The following is a 25,122-nucleotide window of genomic DNA, read 5'->3' as shown; positions in this document are numbered from 1 at the left end:
AAATGAAATGAAAACTCTGATTCAGTCTCTAGAAATTGGTTTCCAGAACAAAGGGGAGAAGTAGTCCAGGAGCCTCTTGTTTACAAAACACACCATGGAAGGGGGAAATAGAGAAATGTCAAATGTGTTTCCAAACTCTGGGAGAAGTTAGAGATTCTTTCAGAGAGAGACGCATCTTCATTCCTATCTAAGTCTCCTGCTGCAAGGACAGTAGGAATCATCAGCCAACTCATTAAATCAGTAATCTCCCCCACTGTAGCTTTACCAATCATTTTCTCTGACTAATCTATAAATCCAGGAGCCAGATGATCTAATTCCTAAGAGGGTAACTGGATCTGACAGCCTCAAGACAGATAACAGCTTTAACCACATACCAAAGTCTCACCACATGGCCAGGAAACCAAAAGTTATACCCGCTGAGGTGGGAAAAACAATGTCGGCTGAAACATGTGAGAATGTTTCACAAACAAATGCTAGACTCAGTGAAATAAAATCACCAATCATTTGCCATAAAAATTCAGTAACGTGGAGAAAGAAAAAGGTTCATTAGAATGAAAGATTTCTATTTCACTTGCATAACCGCTATGACCAGTGATGTCCACAGCTATTTTATGCCAAATGCTATTGATATGACCACCGTGACATTAAATAACATATATGAATATGATAGTAATAAATGCAACCTGTTGCTATGAGTCCAGTGTAGTCCTCTAATAACCTGAGCAACAATGCTAGTACTGGTAACGCAAAATACCTTGCACAACTGGTGATGTTTGAAAGACATGTCTCACTCTCACCACTTTATTTTGATTAACACAGAGTGTGCGTATTATACAAAAATCCCTTGCAATGTCGATTAAAAACATTAGAAAAATCATTTCAAAGGCTACATATTTATTTTATTCTGAAGCTAGTTTCACATCATTACAATCTGTAATCATGGCCCTTATTATATGTCTTTCTTTCTTTACTTTTATTGAATAAGCAAAACATGATGCAGAAACTATGTTTTACATTTGTACTTGCTCTCATACTTAATGGATCAAAAGATTTCCCAACTGAAACCTCAACTAGCCATGCCCTAAGTTAAAACACATGGCAGGAAATGAAGTTTTCCATAAAATAACATTTAGACTCTTCTACTGTTCAATAAAATAACAATACCTTTGCCAACTCTAGTCAACACACGCTTTAAATGCTTTGACGAAGTCAGCATCTAAAAGGGAAATGCCATCACACTGATTTAAGAAGCTGGTTTTATGGAAGGTATTTTGATGTAACTGCTGCTGTGCAGGAAATGGGTCTTTCTTTGGGAATCCTGGTCGGCTTCCTTTCTTCACTCCCTCCCATCTATTCATTTGCTGACTACACTTCAGACAAAGCCAGGATTACAGATGACCTGAACCAAACTACACTCAGGACACAGAAAACTTCAAAGTTAGAGGAAACTTCAGCCCTTATCAAGAACAGAAGGTCACTTTACACATAAGGACACCAGGGTCCGGAGATACGATTTAAGTTGTGGCAGAATACCGATCTGATGAGCAGGAGCGTGATTAGCGGAAACCGGGCTTACTGCAGCAATTTGCTGACAAGGAAAACCACCAAATTCTGTCAACGGCACAAGTCTCTGCCTTTGGAGGATTCCACCCGCCAGCATGCCAGTCGGGTACGACAAACTAACTCTCTTGGCTCCTTCAGAGCACTCCTGTCAACCTAACCTGAGCCTCCTCTTGGCCTTCCCAAGCCTCTCTTGTGCATCTCCCCAGGAGAATCACAGTGAACTTATCCCAGAGTTAACAACAGCCACAGACAACACCTACAAAGCACCCACCATACAGGACTCTATATATATCAATTCGTACAATCTTCAGGAACAATCTAGAAGGCGAGTTCATGGGGGAAAGAGGTGCCAGAGCTTGAGAGGGCACAGCAGAGGCTGGAACCAGGTGCCTGGCCCCAGCTTAGCCGTCGCCCCTCTTCCTGCTTCCACTCACATAAAACTTTTACAAGTGTTAGGGGTCTGGTCTTCTGAAAGTCGTCTGTATGACCCCGGCTTCATTTTCTTGTCCCCTTTATCTCTCTGACACAGTTCCATCTGGCCCTGGGGCTCAGCACTGCCCGTGAGCTGCTCCCCCACTCTCCCTGCTGTCCCACACAGTAAAGACCCAACAGCTGAATCCTGCTTATTTGCTTCCTTCCTCTTGCTGGAAACACTTCCTCTAGGCTCAGGGATACCGCTGATTTCCCTCCTGTCACTCCTCCTTTCTCTCTTCTGCTGGACTTTCTCATCTATTTCACCCCTAAATGATGAACACGCCCCAGGCCTAAGTCTGAGACTCCCTACCCTCGCCCCAATTGGGACCCCTGGGACTCCTGCCATTTCCTCAGTGAGGAGAGGCAAGGGAGGGCTCTTCCCAGGATTTACACATCTGATTTTCTGCTGTGAACTCCAAAGTCACGTCCAACTATCTTGAATTTCCACTCCAAAAGGCACACATCCAACACAGAATTCTTCTTTTTTCCTCCCAAAGTTCCTACCTTTTCATTTTTGCAAGCAACTTAAGACATTTTTTCAAAAAAGATGTAACAATGAATATAATAATAGTCCCACATGCCCATGACCCTGAGTGCACAGCCTATAAGAGTTGTTGATATCCCTAATTGATGCTGTTTCATCTATAACTCCGTCTGGCATCCCACCCTGACACCTTCAGAGTATTCCAGAATCGGGCTCTTTATTTCGCCTCTTCCAGACCTGTTCTCCTCCATCTCTGGAAGCGAATGGCACCATCACTAGATTCTCAGATTACTCAAATACCATATTGAGATCTTTTGGTTTCCTTTCCTTTTCCCATCCGTGGAACCACCAACTCCCTGCAATCTGTGACTCCCCTTAGCCACTCCTCTGTCCTAGATCCACCCTCTGCTCCATCTCCCCCCAGTTACCCCGCCATATGGCACCTTTCCTGAATCTATGTCCCCACTCTCCAACCTCAAATCAAAGCACTACAAAACTACTAGTGCTCTACCACGCACATCAGGAATGACCCGATGGCCAATACAATGCAGACCACTTACGTTAGAGGTCACACACCATTTCCCAGCACAAAGCCTCCATCAGCCTGACTCAAACCTCAACCCCAAACCCAAGCCCACTGCAGTTTATCCACCTGGATCCCCCTATCTCTCCTCCTTTCCCCCCTCCTCCGAAGAAACCAAGCTCATCCTGCTCACTGTCTTAGCTCTATGGGTCCCTCTGTCGGTGACACAGTGCCTGGGGCTGACTCATTTCCTCAACCTCATTTTCTCAGCTTCCAATGTTACACCCCAATATAACGCAGCACCCCTGGTCCTGGACGTTCTTGCCTCCATGACCCCCTTTCCTTATTTGATTCCCTCCAGAGCCCAATTCACATCTGTATTCTATACTTTATCTGCCCTGAAAGCTGTATCACATATAGGGGTTCCACCTGTCTCACACATGGCCATAGTCCCTGCAGCTAGGACAAACCTGAGCACAGAGCCAGCATTCCACACTGATCTGTTGAATGTAAGCTAAAATCTATTTCCTCTGATGGGGCATTGGGGCAGAAGAGGGACCAGAAGTGGTAAAGAGTCTTAGCTCTTAATCTGCTTTTGAACCTAAACTGTGTGACACTGACACAAAACACGTGAGACCCTAACAAGTTCAGTCCTTGACACTGGAAGCAACAGTGCAGGGAACAGGACATTTTTCCAGAGCTCACAACGGAACTGCACAAGAGAGTTTGGGCAAGTTCACTTGCTGGTCCATCACCGTCGCTATGTTACAAAGTGACTCAGCCCGGGCAGCTGAGGTCAATGGTCACAGAACAGGAAGAAGCACCGGTTTACTCTGATCAGTGTAACATGCGATGAGTGTCAATGGTGTGCCCAGATGTGACTGGACATGGGCTACAGAGTTGGCTCCTAGCCAGTCCTCTCTCTCAGCTCAACTCACTACAGGTAGATGATGTCAGAATGGGTGGAAGGGAGGGATTCTGTGCTGACATCAGAGAACAGGTTGGCTGGTGTGGAATGCCCTCCCCAACCTACCCACACATACACAATGCAATGGAACTGGGGACAAGGGCCCTTTAGGTAACGAGACCTACAAGGCATCCGGAAAGCTAAGACAGAGGCTTCTAACAAGAAGCAAAGGAGCACAACTGAAAAACAATTTGTGGTGTTTTCCAAAATCAACTAGGTGCATGCGATCAGTCTATTCTCATCAAGAGTCTAGAACCTGAGGATACCATTTCACGGGCCTCACCCCAGCCCTTGCCTAACATCTGGAATATTTCCAAATGAGTCCATCCCCAGCATTGGTTATTAAAGAAAAATACTCTTCCACTACCAAACTTTCCCATCAAATTGGTGAAGAGTGTCCTCCACTTGGCTCAGTGACTAAGCCTCGGTGAGACCAAGCCGGACGGGTGACCAGTACAGCAGAATCTCGCACACACCTGCTTGATCACCAAGGCCACCCAGGCTGCCTCTTCTTTCATCCTGCTGAAGAGCCTGTGAACCTGAACACAAATGTCCTTCCATTCCAAGCTCAGCTTCAAGCATGAGCAGGGCCCAGGCTGCTTACAGGAGAGCCCGCCAAAGAAGCATGGCCATCACAATGTAGCCCCTCAGGAACTTCTCCAATGGGAGCCTGTGGCTTGCATGGAAAGGACTTTTTGTGGGTGGGAAAATGCTCCATTCCATACCCATACCCGCATCCTGGGGGACACCTGGAAGAAGCCAGCAAGAGTTCCTGACCCTGCTCATCTGTTGTCAAATGCAGATGCCACCCTATCTGCAGGCTAGGCTACCTGCCAGGCTTGGACAGTGAAGGGAGCCATGGAGAGTTGTGTCCAGCTCAAGGGCTGTTCAGACTAAAGGCAGGAGCTGCAGGGGAGAGATGTGGCCTCACTCCTAGGCCCAGTCTCTGGGGTGCTGTTCTTTTCACTAGGTCCTTCCTAAGTTGAGTTCTAACTCTAGAGTAAGGAGCTGTCCTCCCTGAGGGATGTGGGGGGAGTCCCTGGGTGACTTCACGCCACTGTGCTAGTGGCCCCTGACAGCATCTGGCTTCGTCTCACTAGAGAGGAGTAGGCATTAGCAACAGAAGGAGGGGAAGTGAGAAGCAATTCTTCTGCCCAGGTCAGCCCATTACTGGAACTACCTCCACAATTTTCTGATTTTGTGAGCACTGACATTCTCGACTTTAAAATTACCCTATGAGAGTTCACAGTCTCTTTCTGCATAGTTCACATGAACTTGGGCTAACAATAACCCTCCCACACCCACACAAAGTTCTAATAATTTGATCTTGTACATTTCGGAAGTGACCATTCTAATTCTGGAATTGGCAAAAGTCAATCAACAAATTAAATCGGAGGGCTCTGCGTGCAGAACAGCCACACTTACTGGCATCTTTTCTATGGCTGTTCATTCTACAAAAGGAGGGAGTTTATCTTGCTGTTCTGTTGGCAGGTTGGCAGGTTGGTTTGGGGTCCATACCTGGCAGTGCTCAGGGGCTACTCCTGGCTGGGTGCTCAGGACCCAACAGTTCCCAGGGGACCACAAGGTACCAGGGATCCAGCGTGATCTCCCACCTGCAAAGCATGTGCTCCAACCCTCTGAGCTATCTCCCCAATCCAAACAGAGTTTTGTAGTTGGAACGAAGCACTGCAGCACTGTCCGCCCGTTGTTTATCGATTTGCTCGAGTGGGCACCAGTAACGTCTCCATTGTGAGACTTGTTACTGTTTTTAGCTTAGCAAGTGCAACAAACATGGCCCATAAAACATAAAATACTGTCTTTCCCTTTATGGGAAGTTTGCCATGCCATGCCTTACACCTACCTGCTTCAGGAGGCAGAAAGGGGCAGGGAAAGAGCGAGGAGGGGCTCCAAATAAATAAACAAGCAAAGCATAAATGAGAAGAGGAGACAGTTCAAGCCTGTGTCTAAGTCCATGCAGACAAATAAACCATCTTTTCTTCAAAACTGGGAAACTATTATGTGTTTGTTTGCTTGCTTGTTTGTTTTAGGAGACACATCTGGTTCTGTACGTAAGGACAACTCCAGACAGTGCTCAGGGCACCATATCATGGCTCAAACAAGGGCCCACCAAGTATAAGGCAAGCACCTTAGCCCCTGGGCTATCTCTCCAGCTGCAAACTATTACTTTTTAGTAAGAAATCCTAACAAATTCATATTTACAAAAATTCATTTTTGTGGGCTGGAGCGATAGCACAGCGGGTAGGGCGTCTGCCTTGCACGCGGCCAACATGGCCGACCCAAGTTCGATTCCTCCGCCCCTCTCGGAGAGCCTGGCAAGCTACCGAGAGTATTCGATATGCCAGACACAGTAACAACAAAGTCTCCAATGGAGACGTTACTGGGCCCGCTCGAGCAAATCGACGATCAACGGGAGGGCATCATTTTTGTAAATTGAAAAAAAAAAACCTCCTCTAAAAGCTACTTTTAGATTTATCATCAGTGGGAAAAGCACATTTTCCCACATGCCCATGAGTCTATTATGCTAAACTAATTTTCCACAGACGTAACAAAACATTGACTTAAAGCTGAGTTCAAAAGCAAACAATCCTTGGTCCCAAGGCAATTTTCTGAAAATAGAATTAGTTTGAAAAGTGGGGTCTGAAGAATATTAATTTACGCTAAAGTGAATCTTCCGACTGACACTAAAAGTTATAACAACTATACTTTCATTCCTGACCGTGTTATAATACAACTACATAATCCTTATATGAAATTTTTTTCTCTACTAATTTAAATACACACCCTGTATGTAACACTAAGCTAACTATAACTAAAGTGAAAAATGCTCAAGGACTGATACCCAAGGACAGTAAAAACAAGAGCCAGGAGGACTGGTTCACAGTTGGAAGCTTGCCAGACTGGCAGGGGTGGGGGTGGAGGGAAGAGCAGCTAGAATAGAACAGAGAAGGGACCACTATGACAAGGATAGTTGGAAATGATCACTCTGAACAAGAACTGAGTGCTGAAAGTAGGTAAAGGGACAAACGACAAACATGATAAGCTTTCAGTACCCATACTGCAAACCATAATGGGGGGGGGGGAGAGAGAGAGAGAGAAAAGTGCCTGCCATAGATGCACGCTGGGGAGAGGGAGGTAGAAGAGAAACCGGGGACACTGGTGGTGGGAAATGTACACTGGTGAAAGGAAGGGTGATGGAGCACTATGTGACTGAAACCCAACCATGAGCAACTTTTGACTGTGTATCTCATGGTAAGTCCATTAAATAAATAAATAAATAAATAAACACCTTGAGGGGAAAACACTCAAAGAGAAGCAGAATCAAAATTCAACATATTTTTTAAAAAAATTGTAGTTATATTTTAAATTAATTTATATTTTTACTTTTTGAGTGACAACTGGCAATGCACAGGGGTTACTTCTGGTTCTGCACTCAGGAATTACTCCTGGCGGTGCTCGGGGGACCATATGGGATGCTGGGAATTGAACCCGGTTCGCCGCGTGCAAGGCAAATGCCCTACCCGCTGTGCTATCGCTCCGGCCCCTCAACGTATGTTTTTAAGTGGAAATGGAGTTACTCAATGAGATCAAGGGCGAGGATGCTTTACTTCCCAGCCCCTGAGATCCCATTCCAGGGGACAGAATAACTTCCAGAGTTTGGGTGCAATAGGGAAAAATCTGTACATGGGTAGGGTGACATCTCCCCTGTGCAGATGGTAATTGATGAAGTAAGTGGGGCAAAAGCAGGGACAACAAGGAAGACTTTGAGAACATGGGGCTTGGAGTAAGAGAGAAAGTCAAGGAATGGTGAACTAGTCCCTCAATGACAGGCTCCCCAAGAAGTTCTACCCCTGGAACACAATCCAGATCAGCAGGCCCGTGAACAGAGAGTCTTTCCACACCTGGCCTCCGCTCTTCATCGACAATGAATCCACATGTTCCTAGTCCCCAGGGTAAACTTTGGGTGTTTCTGTGTCATCATTTCAAACCAGGCTTCAGAAAAGGTCTGGGCAGAAAAAGAACTGGCCATCCTTGGAAGGCCTCATGCTCCCCCGAGCACCTTCTTCCCAGCCCAGTCAGACCTGAGCAAAGCCAGAGCAGACAAACCGGCCGCCACCAAGACACAGACCTCCTGTCGGACGACATTGGCAGTTCTCTCCAAGTGGTCGCTTTTCCTTTGGGATCTCATTACGCTTCAATAGAAAATAAAAGTGGGTTACTACCCTCATGCAAAATTACTCGCTTTCCCCTGTAACACCACGGCTAGCCAAAATATAATCCAATTTGGTCTGCTAGAACAAAACAGAAACAACCAAATAGACTATGGTATATGGACCCCAGAAAATGGTCAAACTGAACAGCCTCAAAATGTAAGTCGAATGACCTATGCATGGCACACACATTTCCACAGGGTGTTGTGTTGGCCTTCAGGCATCTGGTGTGCCTCCCCCAACCCCGGGCCGGCCCGCCTGGGCAAATCAGCCTCAAAGGACAGTGAGAGAACTCACCAGGACAGAGAAAGGCAGCGCAGAACACGGGGTGTCAGTCCCAGCGGAGCAGCCTGAAAACAGACGGTTCCAGAAGAGCCTCGCAACAAGCCAGGAATCAGGACAGCAGCACAGGCCATGGTGCTTCCTGGGCAAACACAGACCTGAGAGTTAAAAACTGGTCTGAGGAAAAGTTGAGAAATTAGGGGGCTATTTTAGGGGGTCACTGGAGATTGGGCTAGGATTTTTGTTGGTGGTATTCTAGAGCTAATACAAAGCACTAAAGAGTGTAACTTGACCTTAATAACATTTCTGCCACTAAGTAGAGCCGATTCAACCCAGTTCCACAGTACAAACATACAGGATTGTTGATGCTATCACATCTCCATGTTCTCAGTTAGTTCCGGAATCTCTGACCAAGCTCACAGGACTAATCTGCTGCTTTGACAGAAGAGGAAAAAAGATTTGTTTGTTTGTGGGTCACACCCAGTGGTACTCAGGGCTTACTCCTGGCTCTGGGCTCAGAGTTCACTTGTGGCAGGGCTTGGGGGAACCATCTGGGGTGCTGGGGACTGAACCCAGGTCCAAGTGCCCTACCCACTGTACTATCACTGAGGCCTAAAGGAGAGAAGATTTTAGAACTGTCTGATTATATATATTTCAAAAAGTTCCACATACAGCTTCAGTATTTCTTACTGGGCAATGCGCAAATTTTCCCAAACATAAAATGTTTAAGACTCAGTTATTAAGAACCAACACAGATAAGTAACAGTTTCTTAAGAACCTAGAAACTCTCAAAATAGCCACAACCAGAGCAAATGTATGATGATTTTACTTTTACATACTGGGATCATTATTAGTAGTATCATTACTATTATACTAGTATTATTGTTAGTATAATAGTTATAATAATAATGCAAACAAACAAGCTGCAACTATAAGCAATCACAGAAATGAGTATCACAAACATCAGTATGTGTTCAAAAGAACACATATTATATGATCAAAGTCATAAAAGGCACAATCAGAAAAATTCATCTGTGGAAGCAAAAAAAAAAAAAAATCAAGTGACCAGGTAGCAGTGGGGAAGTGGAAGAAAAGATGATATTTCTTGATCTGAGGGCTGATTTGTGAGAGCCATTTTGCAAAAACTTATCAAGTCACAGGAGCTTTTTAAGGTCAGTAAAACTTTCCCAGTAAAAATCTGGGATATCATACTGTAGTAGTGAATTTGTTTCATCAGGCTCTTGTCCAAAGCCACATGACAGACACACTCTGGCTGAGCAATTAAACAGACTATGCATGCCGAGGAACCGGGATGTGTCATTACCAGCTCACCATCAATAACAAGTGCCCCACTGTGCTGGGCTGTTGATAATAGGAAGCGGGAGAGGGGACTTACTTGAAATGCAGCAGATCCAGTTGGATTCCGGGTACTGCATAGGGTCCCTTAAGCCCTGCCAGGTGTGACCTCTGAGCACAGAGCCATGAGTAAACACTGAGTACCGCCAGATGTGGTTTTTTAAAAAAAAGAATTCTTTTTTTAATTCTCAAAATATTAATCAATATTTTTAAAAAAGCAGTCAAAATTAATTTTTTACAATGTCCTGCAAGGAATTTTGTAATTCTCTGTTTGTGTGCTATACTTCAATAAGAAAACAAAATCCATGTCTGCCCGGAGGGGAAAGGGTGTTGCTCCCTTCCGCCCTCCCCCCTCTGGAAAGAAAGATGGCAGCCGCATGGGAGCCTTGTGGAGAGCCAGGTATGAGCCGGTGGTGATGGGGTGACTAAAACCTCATGGGAAGGGGGGTGTTCCGGCCCGTCCTTCACGTCATACCGAGGTCACCAGTTGCCCCCCACGAGTGGCTCTCCGGCACAGCCATGGCCCCAGAAGCACAAGGACTTAATGCAGAACCCAGCAGCTTGGAGCAGAAAAGTGAAAGGACTATGTGTTAATCCACGCCACCATGTCTGCCCAGAGGGGAAAGGGTGTTGCTCCCTTCCGCCCTCCCCCCTCTGGAAAGAAAGATGGCAGCCGCATGGGAGCCTTGTGGAGAGCCAGGTATGAGCCGGTGGTGATGGGGCGACTAAAACCTCATGGGAAGGGGGGTGTTCCGGCCCGTCCTTCATGCCCTACTGAGGTCACCAGTTGCCCCAGACGAGCGGCTCTCCGGCACGGCCATGACTCCAGAGCACAGAAACCAATTTCTTAATTATCTGACTCTCAGTAGAAATACTTCCAGGGTTAATAAGTAAAATAGCAGGAATCCAAAACGGCACGGCCCCGCAACATCATTTAATTCTTGAACCCAGCTGTAGAAAGCAAATTATTTCACAATGCTTTTTCAGCATGTCTGATTTTGGCGGGGGGGGGGGGGGGGGTAAACTCTAAATAATAATGGTGCATCTTTTATCAAAACAATGAATCTAATCAAAGTAGATAGAGTGTTAACTAGAATTCATCTGCCTCACAGGCATTGGGAGGAGTGGGGGGTGGGGGTTTATTGGGGTTCTTCGTGGTGAAAAATAAGTATTGGTAAAGGGAAATGTGTTTGATATTTGCATGACCGAGACCTAAACCTGAAAGCTTTGTAACTTTTCCCACAGTGATTCAATAAATAAATAATTTATAAAAAAAGAAAACAAAATCAAGAGCAAAAAAAAAAAAAACCCAGAAAGATCCCCTATGTTACAAATTCTGAAAGCTGCTATCCTATCAGCAAATGTGACTAAGTGGCTTCCTATCATTTCATTTTTTTAAAAATTTTTTTTTTATTAGTGAAACACCATGAGGTACCTATCATTTCATTTTCCTCCACCAATTTTTAAGTATGTCTCTGCCTAAAATCATCACTTTTAACACATGCAGAGCTCAATTTTTAAGTATGTCTCTGCCTAAAATCATCACTTTTAACACATGCAGAGCTGACCTTTTACTGTTGTTGTTACCTCGGGAATACCAAAAATTTATGTATGGCCTTTTTTTTTTTCCCTGAGCTGTTTGGAACGACTATTAAAAAAATATCAGTCATGATAAATTCAGTGTTAGACAAATATTTTAGTTCATCGTGCCTACAGTCCTACAACTTCATCAATTTAGTGGCAAGGGCGGGGGATTCAGACAAGAACAAAACAAAAACACCTTGGGGAGCTTTTCTTTGTAGATGGCAGACAGAAATGAAACGAAATTAAATAAATCAGGTGGTGATGGGGGCACAGTCAATCCATTCCGATACAAGCAAATCATATCACAAAGCTGCTGCTTCAGACCTCGGCTTTAGGTGGAAGATTTACTCCTTGCCAGGGTGTGGTCAACGCAGTGTCACTGTAGAGAGACATGCTGCTGGCTCTTTTCTCTCTAGTGATTGGGAAAAGCACATGGCTCACTCACTCCATGTGAGAGTAAGGACCAGTTTGCTCCATTAAACGTGCTGTCCCAAAAGTGGTGTGCCGGTGGTCGAAAGAAGGGTGGAACTTACTTTAGAAGCCCGCGAGATTCACGGAGTCATTAGGGTGTGACTGACTGAAAAGCAATGTGTGTGTCCTGGCGTTGGAGAGAGGCCTTGGGATACACACGGAGTGGAACATGGACGGGGCTTCCGTGTAGGGCAAGTCTCACAAAAGCTCCTGCGAAGGCAGAGATGACATGTAAGAGCCATGTTCCAGCCAAGTGTTCTCTCCACAGAAACCCCACTCTCCGCTGCAAAAGGAAGAGGTCCCTGGCTCGAGAGATGGGGCAGCAGGCAAGGTGCTTGCCTAGCACACAGTGGGTCTGGGTTCGATCCTGGGCACCCCACAGGGTCCACTGAGCTCCGCCAGGCATAATCCCTGAGCACAGAATGAGGAGTGAACCCTGAACACTGCGAGGTGTGCCCCTGTATACCCCAATTTTTTTAATAAAAAAAAATGGCCTGCTACAGAAGATCAGGTACCACCTCCAGTGGCCTCTCAATTATGCACCTTCTATCAGCTTTTCCTCCCATTCCGCTTTACCATTTTTCTTACTGTTTTTCACTCTCCTTGTCCCACCTATGACTTCTGCTCCTTAGAAATACCATCCCCCTAAGCACCAGGCTGGAATCACTCCAAGAAGGATCACTGAAGGTCAAGTTTCCTAAAAAAAGTGGGACAGATACATATTCCATCATGAAAACACTGTTCCACTTGATGTTTCACCCAACTTCTGCTAAAACAAATGGTCCTCACGCAAGAAATATCTTTTAGAGATTGTGCTGCCTGAGTGCTCTGGTCTGTTGCTCAACTGAACTGGAAAACAAATGCTAATTTGTAAAGGCTGTTGGCTTAAAAACTGTAAATCCTAGAAAAGTATCCATGACCAAGAGTGCCATCTACTGGTAAATAAGGGACACTTTCGGCAAATTGTGCTCTTCCTACCTTCCAAAGTAATCACTGTCACTGTCACTGTCCTCCCTTGTTCATCGATTTGCTTGAGCGGACCTAGTAACACAACACAACTTCCACAAGATAGGAAGATGAAGTACAGAGCACACTGTGGACACCATATAAAGATGAATACTTGCATTTAAAAAAAATCTCCAAGAGCACACATGTGCTGAAATAAAGGAGATTCTCTGAACAATCAGGACCCTGGTTGATGGAGAATTCTAGGTGCCCTGAGGAAGCACAGGCTGCTAGCAGTTCCCACAGGTCAGGGAACCCAATGATGCATATTACTACACAGCGCAAAGCCTAGAAGAGGGTGATGCACTCTCTGTTGAAAACATCTTTTGTGTGTTCTGGGCTTGGCCTCCTCCCACCCTTTTGAAAACAAGAAAGTAGACATGACCCCACTGGATGTGAAGAAGGAGGTCTCCAGAAGTACCTGGCAGGCGAGAGTAGTAATAAAGCCAATCCAAACACATTCACCTCTTCTCCTCCCTGCCCACAAGCGAAAGTTCTATGCTAAAATTGCTCGGTTTGGGACTGGGCCTCCTCCACTCAGATCCCCCATCTTCCAGTAGCTAGATAGTTACACCCACCTACTGCCGTGTAACCCCATCAATGGCCAAGATCCAGAGACTATAAAACCAAGCTCCCAGAAGCTTATTGTCTAGTTCTTAGACAACAAGGCCTCTTATTGTCTAGTTCTCACTCTAAGAGAACCCAGCAGGCTACTGAGAGTCTCCTGCCCACATATATGCCTGACTGGGAACACCTGTAAAGGTGATTAGAGGCTGCTCCAAAAGCCTCCATCCCTCACGGAGAGCATGGCAAGCTACCAAGAGTATCCCACCCACAGAGCAGAGCCTGGCAAGCTACCCATGGCGTACTTGATATGCCAAAAACAGTAACAATGACGGTCCTCATTCCCGACCCTGAAAGAGTCCCCAATATGCTACCAGGCTACACTAGCACATGACAGGGATGGAGACATTACTGGTGCCCACTTGAGCAAATCGATGAACAACAGGGTGATAGTGATAGTGATAGTTGCAGGTAGATAGCTGTGGGAGGAGGAGGGGCGCTGATAATGAGTTTTTGGAAATAATTAAACTAAGAAATTGCATAGCCCTGAAGCAGGCAAAGGGCACGAGGAACATATCCCTGTAAGATGCAATTTGGAGATGGAGAAACTGAGGCACTACCCAGAGAAGAGTGGGCCTCCTCAGAGAAGAAACCACAGGAGAATCTAAAGGTCTTAAGAATATGAAAAGAGGGGCTGGAGCAATAATACAGCGGGTAGGACATTTGCCTTGCAAGCTGCCGACTCCAGTTTGACATCCCCTATGGTTCTCACAGCACAGCTAGGAGAAATCCCTGAGCATTGCCAGGTGTGGCCCAAAAGGAAAAACCAAAAGAAATATTAACCCAAGCCTTCTCTCTTTCTCTCTGTGTTCCTCTTTCTCCCTCCCTCATCCCTCTACCCACTGCCCCCCAAATAATACCACCAATCAACTACTGGCAGATCTGTTTCCGAGAGTTTACCTGGACAGACATTACCAGTCTAGAGATGCTGCTGATTTTGTTGGGATTTCTGTACTGCCAGACAGACTAGAATCATTCCAGTCGATGCTCCATCAGTTTAACAATTATTCCCTAATAGCTGGGCAGCTTTCCAATTAGGTAAAACAGTGTTTGTGAAGCCTTCAAGATAATCTTCTGTAAAGGTTTCACTGAAAGGAGGCCGGAGCAATTGTACAGCAGGTAGGCACTTGCAGGCAGCAGACCAGAGTTAGATCCCCAGGCATCCCATATCAATCCCATCACCACCACCAACCCCCAGCACTGCCAAGTGTAAACCCTGCGCATAGCTGAGTGTAGCTACAAAACAAAACAAAACAAAAAAAGATTTCACTAAAGAATGAAAATGTTACATGTGGAATTTCACTCCAGGACTCCTCTGCCTTTAGGTTCTTAAGCTTTAAGAGGGCTATGCAGGTGAATCTTCAAGTCAGTGTGTACAAAACTGGCAACATCATGAGAACACTTGAGCTATGCACATAAACAAGCGTGGAAATGTTTATTATGTCTATCCGTCTAAATATTTGTAGATAGGGTAGATGTGCTTGCCAAGCCAGTAAAACTGGTGTCCATACCTAAGTAGAATGTTAGGGCTCGGATTGTGGCTCAGTGACAAAGCATATGCATTGCAAGCAGAAGACCTGGGCTCAATCCCACACAGAACAATAATTAATAATAATAATATTAATAATCATCATCATCATCATCATCATCTATACAAAAGAATGTTCCCGGGGCTGGGGTGATAGCAAAACGGGTAGGGCATTTGCCTTGCACACAGTCAACCCGGGTTCGATTCCCAGCATCCCATATGGTCCCCCCCCGAGCACCACCAGGAGTAATTCCTGAGTACAGAGCTAGGCAGCAGAAGCCTTGTGAAGCAGAAGCTGTGCATCATTGGATATGACCCAAAAAGAAAAAAAAAAATGTTCCCTCTAAAAGGACTCTTAGAAAACATCTCTAATGCAACTTTTTCACAGGGTTTTACAGAATCTGTAATTTTATGTAAAGAATCTGAACCCAGATCTCCAGCTACCCACAGAACTTCACACACTGCACTTGGTCCCCTCTCTCCATCAGAAAAAATGCTCACTCCTGGAGTCATTCCCCTTAGAACCGGGTTGTATCACAACAGACACTCAACTGCTTTCAAGACAGATGACCCTTTATTTACATTTCACTTCAGAGTAAAACAGATGCCCCCAAATGACTCTGCGTGAGGGTATCATTCCTTTTCCAAAGAAAAACTATGCTTCCCATGGAACAATTTGTCCCTGGACTTTGGAGGAAATGACAGGCTCTTCGTTTCCTAGATGTGTGATCTCGGCCAAGATACTCAACGTTCTAGAAGCGTTACATTTAATAAAACGCATCAACAGCAAAACTCCCAGAGTTGATGGGAGAACTACATTTCACGCAGTCACTGGCCTTGAGCAAACGCTCCCCTAACAGCGGACGCTGATCGTGTTAGAAACACACAAGAGTTAATCATGTTATCTGCCTGGCAGACCCCAGAGCAGACCTCAACCTCTCTTTGCCTCCCGGCTCTGGGTCCTGCCAGCAACACAGTGGACCAGTGGTCGGGACCTGAAGCTCATCGGAAGCGTGGAAGAGGCAGCGATATACCTGAACAGTCAAGTGCAGCCAGGAACTGCAAGTCAGGCGTCGCCCTGAGCTCAAGGTCAACTTGGTGAGTCAAAATTCCAAGGGAGCTTTTCGTCCGTCACTGGGAGCGGCAGAAAGGGGTTTTCCAAAAGGCTGGGGCGCTCCCGGGGCCGCTTCTGGCCGCGTCAAGCGGCGCCCCCTGGCCCCGGGGAGCCGTGGGCCGGGCTGAGAACTCAAGGCCGGTTGCGGCCTTCAGCAGATTCTGATTAAAGTCTTGGGTGGGGTCTGCGGACGTGAGTCAGGGAAACTATTTCCGCAGGGGGGGGTGGGTCACTAGCCCTCAAGAAGGGACCCCCGCGCAGCGTCGACCACGTCGCCCGCCGCAGACCTCGCTCAGGCAGCCCCCAGGTAAATTCCCCGACCGGCTCCCGAGAACTTCCGGTGTCCCGAAGTGACGTGAAACCTCGCTGGGAGTCCCGCTAGCTCATTGGTCGCTGCTGCCCAATAAGAGACGAGAGGCGCTACACCACCAACCAATGAGCTTCGTTTCCCCATGTCTCCGCCCCCCGTGCACTGTATCTCCATGGTGACCGCGCCCGGTCACCCATTTGGCTTCCTCTCCCGGAGTTGCGTCATTATCGGCGCGCCGGAAGCAACAGCTCCCGGCGCTCTCCTGCCCCGCGACGCGCACCTGGTTCAGTCCGTCGTCGGCTCCTGCTGGCCGGTGGTGCCGCGGGGGTGACCTCGCCGCTGCTGGTCACCTGCCACGATGGCGGTGTTTCACGACGAGGTGGAGATCGAGGACTTCCAATACGACGAGGAGACGGAGTCGTATTTCTACCCCTGCCCGTGCGGAGATAACTTCTGCATCACCAAGGTAACCCCCTGGGCCGCCGGGCCACCTGTCGGAGCGCCATCGGCCCTTTCGCCGCCTGGTGTTTTCGTCCTCCCTTTGGCTACCCAGGCCCTTTGCGGGTGTCAGGGTGCACCCAGAGTCCGATATGCGGAACTTGTCGCTGGGCACGTGGCTCCCTGTCTTTATAAACAAGCCGGGGCGGGACAAGAGATGAAGCGGCTGCGTTGTGCGACCCCCCTTGCTCTCCTGCCCCACTTAGGGGGACCTTCTTGAGGGTACTTCGGATTTGGGGGGCAGGGGAGACAGTTAAAGGGAAGACGTACTGACTCCCCTTTGCTTTTGTTTTTGTGATCCAGGAAGACTTGGAAAACGGGGAAGACGTGGCGACGTGTCCCAGCTGCTCTCTCATTATAAAAGTGATTTATGACAAAGTAAGGGCGTTGAATTTTCTCCAATCGGGGTTTGGTGGGGGAGAAGGTGGCAGAATGGGCGAGCCTTGATCAGCCTGCCTGGAGAGGACGATGAAGAAAAACTCCTGTAATAGATGAAAACTGTTGATTGCTTAAGTAGAAGAAAAATGACCAGGGAGGTTTGTTAGGTCCTCATTTCTCCTTTAGTAAGTTATTAAACTTTTCAGAGCCCCTTGATTTACTTTGAAGGGAAACTGGTGTGTTGAATTTCTCGCCTGACTTCCCTAGAGACAGTTGCTACCTTCTTACCCAGTGTAAGTCATAGTTCTTGTTTTACCTTTCATCTATGGCTTTTTATTCTGTTGTTTTCCACCCATGGATATTGTCTTGACAGTAGAAAGCAAGGAAAATTCTCTCGTGTCCACCTGCTCCTCAACTTTTGATCACAGTCCTTTGAATGGAGTCTTAAGTAACATTTCGTGTGTGTGTGTGTGTGTGTGTGTGTGTGTGTTGTTTTGGAACAGCATCTGATAATGCTCAGGGGTTACCCCTGGCTCTGCACTCAGGAATCACTCCTGGCGGTGCTCAGGGGACCATATGGGATGCTGGGGATCAAACTCGGAACCTCCATGTGCAAAGCAAATGCCTTAGCCACTATACTATCACTCCTGCCCCTTAAGTAACATTTCTTAAAGATGAACTGGGGGAAGGTGGGAATGGGACACTTAACCTCAAAAAGGAGGAGGCCAAATTTTTATCATTTAGATCTTTGATAGTTTAATTGTTTACTGTTATTATTTTTTGCTTTTTGGGTCACACCTGGCAATGCACAGGGGTTACTCCTGGCTCTGCACTCAGGAATTACTCCTGACGGTGCTCAGGGGACCATATAGGATGCTGGGAATCGAACCTCAGTCAGCTGCATGCAAGGCAAACGCCCTATCACTGTCCTATCACTCAAACCCCAGTTTAATCGTTTATTAAAATGTGTTCTGGAGGGCCAGCCACTAGTTCGGTGGTAGAGCACTGGCTTTGCATGTGTGAGGGTGTGGATTAGCTCCTTCTACTATTAAAAACCATCAATCCAAAATAATGATAGGTCTGGAGCAATAGGACAGAGGGGAGGGCATTTGTCTTCCACACAACCAACCCAGGTTTGATCCCCAGCACCTCATATGGTCCCCTGAGCACCAATAGAATTAATTCCTGAGTACAGAACCAGGAGGAACCTCTGAGTATTGCAGCTGTGACCCAAAATGAAAAAATATATATATAATGATAGGGATGGTGATATTCTTCACATGAGATCAACACTAGAGAGATGAGGTGTGCTAGTCTGAAATTGCAGTTTAAGTAGAAGGATAATAGCAGGCCTTAGTGAGAAGATTCTGTTGAACAGAGATTGAAAGTGGTGATGCTTGCGCCACGTGTATAGGGAGGGAGGAGAGTACACAGGGGACTGTCAGTGAAGAGGCCTGAAACAGGAACTTCCCTGGTTTTGTCAAGGGTTTTGCCACTGTGACCTGAGCAGAGTCAATGAGGATGAGCATAGTAGTCCAAGATAGAAATTGTGGAGGGGGGCATCACAGTGGGCTGTGGTGCTGCAGTAAGGATCTTGGGGTTTTTTTTTTTCTGTGAAAAACTTAGGAAACTGAACAAAAGAGCATCCATGATGTGGTTTGTTTTAAAATTCTTTGGGGACTGGAGTAACAGCCCAGCAGCTAGGGCACTTTCCACTTGGGTTCCATCCCTGGCATTCTTTGTGGTTGGTTCCCCAGTCCCCATCAGGAGTGAACGCTGAGCGCAGAGCCAGGAGTAAGATCTCACTGGGTGTGACCCCAAACCAGAAATTACTAAAAAATGAAAATTATTCTGCCTGCAAGAACTGTGACCAGAAGACCAATTTAGAGCCTAAAACTAAACTGGATGCTTTGGATGAGCCATGCAGGCAGGCAGAAGTAGTGAGCTCTAAGGATTGTCTTACTAGTAGGATATGTGAGTGGGTCAGGATGATTTCATTATTGATATTTAGCTTTCAGTACTAGAAGGCTAAGTTTCTATCAGCTTGGGGATGGTGACTGCAGTGGTCAGGGTGGGACTTGGACGTACTAAGCTTAAGAAATCCGTTTTCGTAGACTTTGACGATACAAAGTTCACTTGTGACAGTGCTAAGAGCCAGTGTAATAACAGACACATCCCATCTGTTTAGAGCAGCTTGTTGAAAGGAGTGAAAGAAGATGGCAAGTGTGGGCATGTCTTTCGAGGAACGGGCTGCAAAGGGAGATAGACACGGGCAGCCCCCAGTGGATCTAGAGGGTGTGAGTGGCAGGCATTCAGCTGCCCCGTGCAAGTACACGCTGGAAATTAGATTCCACCTGTGGAATGAGGAAACAAACAAAAAAATGGTTCTGATCATAGAACCTTTGACCATTGAGTATAAATAGGGCATGAGGGTCAGTGAATACTGTAGGATGAGTATAGTGGAGGCCTCTGAGAGTTTGGATTGAGGTATCCGTTCAAGTAGTGGCAGAAAAAGGAGTCATTTCAGGAGAAAATGCTCAGCTCACCCTGGAATTCTACTTTGCTGAAGCAAAAACCCCACCCATCCCCCCAAGTCATTGAGCACCTCCCTGGGGGTGGTTTCACTCATTTTGTGAATGCTTTACTCCTGTGGTCTGATAAAAGCAAGATTCAGATAGATGTGTTTTGGGTTTTTTGTTTGGTTTGGTTTGGTTTTTTTTTTTTTCTTTTTTTTTGGTTTTTGGGCCACACCTGCTTATATTCAGGGGTTAGTCCTGGCTCTGTACTGGGGAATTACTCCTGGCAGTGCTCGAAGTACATATGGGATGCTGGGGATCGAACTCAGGTCAACCTCATGCAAAGCAGATGCTGTATTACCCCCTGTACTATCGCTCCAGCCCCAGATAGACGGTTTTTAAGAGGGAGAGAAAACCTAGTGGCTTAAAGGAGCAATCAGCCCACATCTAGTCTCTGTGGCACTAGGGCTCAGACACCTTCCAGGACAAAGCAGTCACAATAACCACGGAGGCGGCCTCATCACAGCCTCTGCCTTCTTGACATTAGGGGCTGAATGACTCTGTTGAACCTCCCCCTGTGCATTGTAGGAGGTTCAGAGCATCCAAGGCTTCTGTCAAATGCTCACAGCCGCTGCCTCCCTCCCCCCACTGTGACATAGGCTTAGAGCAAAAATAAAGTAGAATTTTTTTCCCATATGAGAACCTCTCTTCAGTAAGAAGGCACAGGAATCCGTCAAAGAGGCTGGAATATGGAGCTCATGATGCACCCGATATTCTAGAGAGCACAATCGGAGGGTTCTAGGTGCTGGGCAGGAGTGAGGGGAGGACGGGGATGAGGGCTGAGCCTTGTGAGGACCAGATTGCAGATGCAGGGGAACCTGGGAGGCAGATTTCTTATGACAGCAAACATAAGGCAGAATAATCACATTGGCCTTCATTTATGAAGTCACTGAGGTTGTGGATTATCTATGCTGGGGAACACAGTCCTATCCCATTTATTTGGAAGAGGTGAGTATTTGAAGAGAATGGGTTTTTTTTTTCTTTTTGGGTCATACTTGGCAATTCTCAGGGTGTCCTCTAGCAGTGCTCAGGGGACCATATGGGATGCCAGGGATCAAACCCAGGTCGGCCGGTTGCAAGGCAAACACCATACCTGCTAATCTATCACTCTGGCCCCAGGTTTGTAGATTTAATATCTGAGAAGTGGCTGCTCTGTTTTGCAGGTTGAGCTTTTGTCTGAAGATAAAGTGCTTTATACTGAATACCAGTTTGGTTCTAAACACAATAGTGCATTTTTAAATTCCACTGCTGGCATTGTTTTTTGAAAATAGGTTATATGACACAGCCTTGAAAAAATGACAGAGCTAATTTATTTTGAAACAAGAGGAAGGTTTAATTAAGGGATGCATTTGTGACACAAACGGTGATTATCGTAATTGCTTGTTCTGCCCTAGGACCAGTTCATGTGTGGAGAAACAGTTTCAGCCCCTTCCACCAATAAAGAGTTGGTTAAATGCTGACGAAGTCTGTAGGAATCCAAATCATGAACAGTTGAGAAAGGAGCCACGCTGGAAAATCGAATGCAGAATTGCCAACCCCCTCTTGGGGACAACTACTCTGTGGTTTGCTATTCACTCGTAGTTGTGGACACTCCCTCAGCTGCTGTGTTCATCGATTCAGATAGCCGGGCCACAATACAATGTGTTTCGAGTTCCTCCTAGAACTTTGAATCCTAAGTGTTCGTTGTTTCCTATCAGAACTTAAAGAACAGCAATTGCAGATCAGTGCTTGCTTTCCCTCAGTTTTGCCATTTTATATGTCACACCTAATTAACTTCATTGTTTGACTATATCATTATCTACCTCAGAGTCATTAGGATTCTTAATTAGAAAGGGATTTTATTTTTGACTCCGGTACTAAGATTGTCCAATTGGAACGTTTCTTTGGTATTTGAACTCTGCTGTTCTCAGCGTAAGAGATGAAAACTGCACATTCAGTACTCTGCCCGGCCAGTCTCCTCAGTCTGTCATTAGAATGTTTTTCATCTGTTTAGCATGCTGTTTCCTGTATACATCATGCATTACCAGTGGACCTGGTACTAACGAAACATATGCTGGACTCTCAGTTTCTTCAAGTGAACAGTTAGAACAAAAGAAAGAAAAGATAGGGCCAGCGAAATGATACAGGGATTAAGGCCTTGCAGAGTCAGGGCTATAGAGTTTCCTTACTTTTTTTCTGCATATTCCTTGAAAATCAGGAGCATAGCAACGAGAAAAATCGTCAGAGAAAGTAAAATTTTTACCAGGAGACCAAAACAGACCTACTTGAAGAAGGAAACGCTCAAATCATTTAGATTCTTGTTTCTTTTTAGACAAAGAAATTGCTTGTTAGATTTGGTTAGTGTCAGATCTTCACAGTTAGTGAAAGTGCTTTCAGCCACAATTCTTGTATATGCTGATGATGACACTGAAAATGAGAAGCCTATTCTAAATATGCCCAGAAGGTATATCTGATAGCCCCTTGTAGCATGCAACTTAACCAAACCTTCACTCTTACAGATACTGTCTCGGAGAAAAGAAAACTAGAATATCAGTCTCCTTTTGCTGCAGTGCTCAGTAGCAAGAAATTAGAATCACATGGAAATACTTGCAAATTCACATTACATACACAACTTTTCTCTGTGTATAAGATTTTAAAAGCATGGGTTTTGGGGAATGGCACCTGTAGTTAGAACAAGAGCTTATGGCCCTCCTGCTTGTGCATGTCCCCGGGGCTTCCTGAAAACCAGTGAGGGCCCCTTTTCATGCGCCAGAAGTCTGGCTTTATGCAGCCGTGGGCTGACATAGTCATTGGCCATTTCATGCAACTTTTCTTCCCTAAATACCAGTTGGCCAGCTATGCTGGGAGGGCTTGGCATAGTCTGAAGTGGTATATGGCAGCCGCTAGATGGGGTGAGAAATCATGGAGCTATTTGAGACCCAAAGAAATTATTGGGAACTGGAGGCTGCCCAGCAGAGCAGGGCGCAGCTGAGTGTGGGAGTGTGTTGTGAAGGCTTGACACCCCTTACTGAGATGAGAACCCTGTGTGTGTCCGTGCTACGTGCGCTCCTGCTGCCAGCACATTTTAGACAAGATTTCCCCCAATGCAGTAGGTCTCCTGTGGGTACAGAGGAGCAGGAAGAAGGCCCATACCCAGAAGAGAAGCTCAAAGAGCACTGGCGTGCAGTGATGAGTAACGGGGCTGCGCTCGTGGGAATGATTGTGTTCCAAATCAACTGAACTGCTGAATTTCTCCTGAACCACAGAACACATCAGGATTAAATCCTCGGTTAAGCAGGTAATATCATGGACTTTCCCATCAGGCCAGAGTCAGTGTGATAAGCGTGCCTTAGGTAGCTCAGCACCTCTAGGAACTGACTTTCAGTCCAGTTTCTGTGTTACCAGTTGTTATTCCCTGGGTAAGCCAGCAGAATGCCTCATCTGTATACTCAGTACACCTTCAGTTGTTGTCTTTCCAGGTTATAGAAGCTGAGATGGTCTTTTTGAACTTGAAACTAGATCCTGAATTACAGAGAAGGAAATGCCATCCGTCTTCAATATTATAGGGATTCGGGATGTGGCTCAGCACAGAGTTCTTGCCTTGCATTTGCAGGGCCTCTAGTTCCATCCCTGGCCCAGGGCAGGTGTGGTGAAAAATACATACATGTTTATGTAGATGCACGCATATGTACAGCTAAGTTTAAAGATGCTGCATATACTTTTATACACTCGGGCACTTTTCTTGGAAAAATGCCCAGACTTTTTATGTACATTTAATTTATTAAATTACATGCTAAATAAAGTAATATAATTCAAATCCATTTATTTTCATGTAACTTTTCTTCCCTGAATACCAACTTGTTTTGTATTAAAAGATCTTGTTGTAATATGGTATGTGTTGGAAATCTTTGACTTGCTTTGGGGTTTTGTACATTTCTGTCATAGACAATAAGAATTTAAAGGAAAATAACTACCTCTCAAGTACAGCTTGACCCTAATAGCTCAGAAAAGCAAATTGAGTTTGTCAGTGGGGAAACTTCCTAGCCAGTGGGTACTTAAGAGAAAAATTATGACACGCTTCTTAGTAGGATACCAAATAATTTGTCAGATGCCTATTAGCATTTGGGGAGACAATATGAGTGCACTTGTCTTGCATGCAGCTGACCCTGGTTCGATCCCTGGCACCACATATGGTCCACTAAGCACTTTGAGGAGTGACTCCTGAGCACAGAGCAGGACAGCCTCTGAGCACCGCAAGGTGTGACCAAAACATTCATGAACATTTTATTTTTTGGTTTTCGGATTTTACCACTAAAATTGGGCAAGAAACTGTCTCCCATCTCTGATATGGGTGCAAGGTAGAGAGAGCAGGAACTGTGGAGGGGCCATGAAGACTGGGACCAGGATGGTTTCCCCAGTGGCTTTTATGTGGCTGTCATCTTTGTGAGGTCAGCCTGGCATTTGGTGGTCAGTGTGTAGGTCAGCTAATGAGTTCATGCGTTTATGGAGAAGCCGAGTTTGGCTGATCCAGGCACTGTTTGATGGTGGCCTTGAACTGCATGCTGGGTGCAGCCTGGTTTCGTGTTTTCCTTCTCAGACCCTTGTTCTAGTACAGAGGTATGAACCTGGTAACTTCCCACTGACCAAAGCAAGTCATGTAGCTGAGCCTAAAGTCAGGCACCAGGGAAGTACAGTCTCCAAAGATGATGGGGAGGGAACGAGTGAATGGTCTTGATAAATAACCTAAGTGTCTGGCTTGCCATATGCATCTCACAGCTTTTCTAAACCCCATTGTCTTTCTGTGTCTGTGTTCGAACAATTGAAAAACTTTGGAAGTAGAAACAAAACCCAAATTAGCCGCTGCACCTTGCTGGGAAGACTTTCTCAGACAAAGCCAGGGATTTGGGGAGGTTGGGGGCAAGGAGAGCTACATTTGTGTTTTGAGATGAGCAAGACGTTGGCAGTATATCCGTATTCAAATTAACAGCAACCTAGCTAGGAACAATAGGTTAATATTTCCAAAATCTGCCAAAAATACTCGAAGAAATTTATTCGCTCTAATTAGAGCTGAGGCCATATGCTCCTATGCAATCATTAAACTTGAGATTAATCCCAGGGAAGTGTAGCCCACCTACCTTACGGAATGCATCTTTTGCCTGGTCACTGGCTGAGCGGGG

At 45.9% G+C, this 25,122-nt stretch overlaps 2 protein-coding genes across 5 annotated transcripts in view; one reads left to right on the top strand and one right to left on the bottom strand.

The window, feature by feature from the left end:
* The window catches only part of OXNAD1 (oxidoreductase NAD binding domain containing 1), a 45,255-nt gene extending 28,718 nt beyond the window's left edge, over positions 1–16,537 (bottom strand). The window contains exons 1-4 of one of the 4 annotated variants that reach the window (XM_056129631.1): positions 16,125–16,537; positions 11,996–12,143; positions 8,538–8,664; positions 8,159–8,222 (exon numbers count right to left, since the gene is read on the bottom strand). In XM_056129631.1, coding sequence (XP_055985606.1) covers positions 8,159–8,222; positions 8,538–8,656 — 183 coding nt within the window. In that variant the 5' untranslated portion in view covers positions 8,657–8,664; positions 11,996–12,143; positions 16,125–16,537. The remainder of the gene's footprint in view (positions 1–8,158; positions 8,223–8,537; positions 8,665–11,995; positions 12,144–16,124) is intronic. The other 3 variants (XM_056129630.1, XM_056129632.1, XM_056129633.1) reach the window with 3 other exon arrangements.
* Positions 16,538–16,780: 243 nt separating this feature from the next.
* On the top strand, positions 16,781–23,736 carry DPH3 (diphthamide biosynthesis 3). The gene is made up of 3 exons (XM_056129634.1): positions 16,781–16,980; positions 17,316–17,390; positions 21,361–23,736. Exons 1-3 carry the CDS (start codon positions 16,873–16,875, stop codon positions 21,424–21,426), a joined length of 249 nt encoding a protein of 82 aa, XP_055985609.1. The 5' UTR covers positions 16,781–16,872; the 3' UTR covers positions 21,427–23,736.
* Positions 23,737–25,122: the final 1,386 nt, after the last annotated feature.

Source organism: Sorex fumeus, unplaced genomic scaffold (assembly GCF_029834395.1).
Source record: "Sorex fumeus unplaced genomic scaffold, SorFum_2.1 ptg000072l, whole genome shotgun sequence".
In the NCBI taxonomy this organism is placed as follows: Eukaryota; Metazoa; Chordata; class Mammalia; order Eulipotyphla; family Soricidae; genus Sorex; species Sorex fumeus.
Note: the sequence above shows the minus strand (reverse complement) of the source record. Positions and strands in the feature narration are given on the sequence as shown.

Coding starts and splice junctions, on each gene's coding strand:
- DPH3 (XM_056129634.1), top strand. CDS start 16,873: ATGGCGGTGTTTCACGACGAGGTGGAGATCGAGGACTTCCAATACGAC. Junction 16,981..17,315: donor ATAACTTCTGCATCACCAAG/GTAACCCCCTGG, acceptor TTTGTGATCCAG/GAAGACTTGGAAAACGGGGA. Junction 17,391..21,360: donor TAAAAGTGATTTATGACAAA/GTAAGGGCGTTG, acceptor GTTCTGCCCTAG/GACCAGTTCATGTGTGGAGA.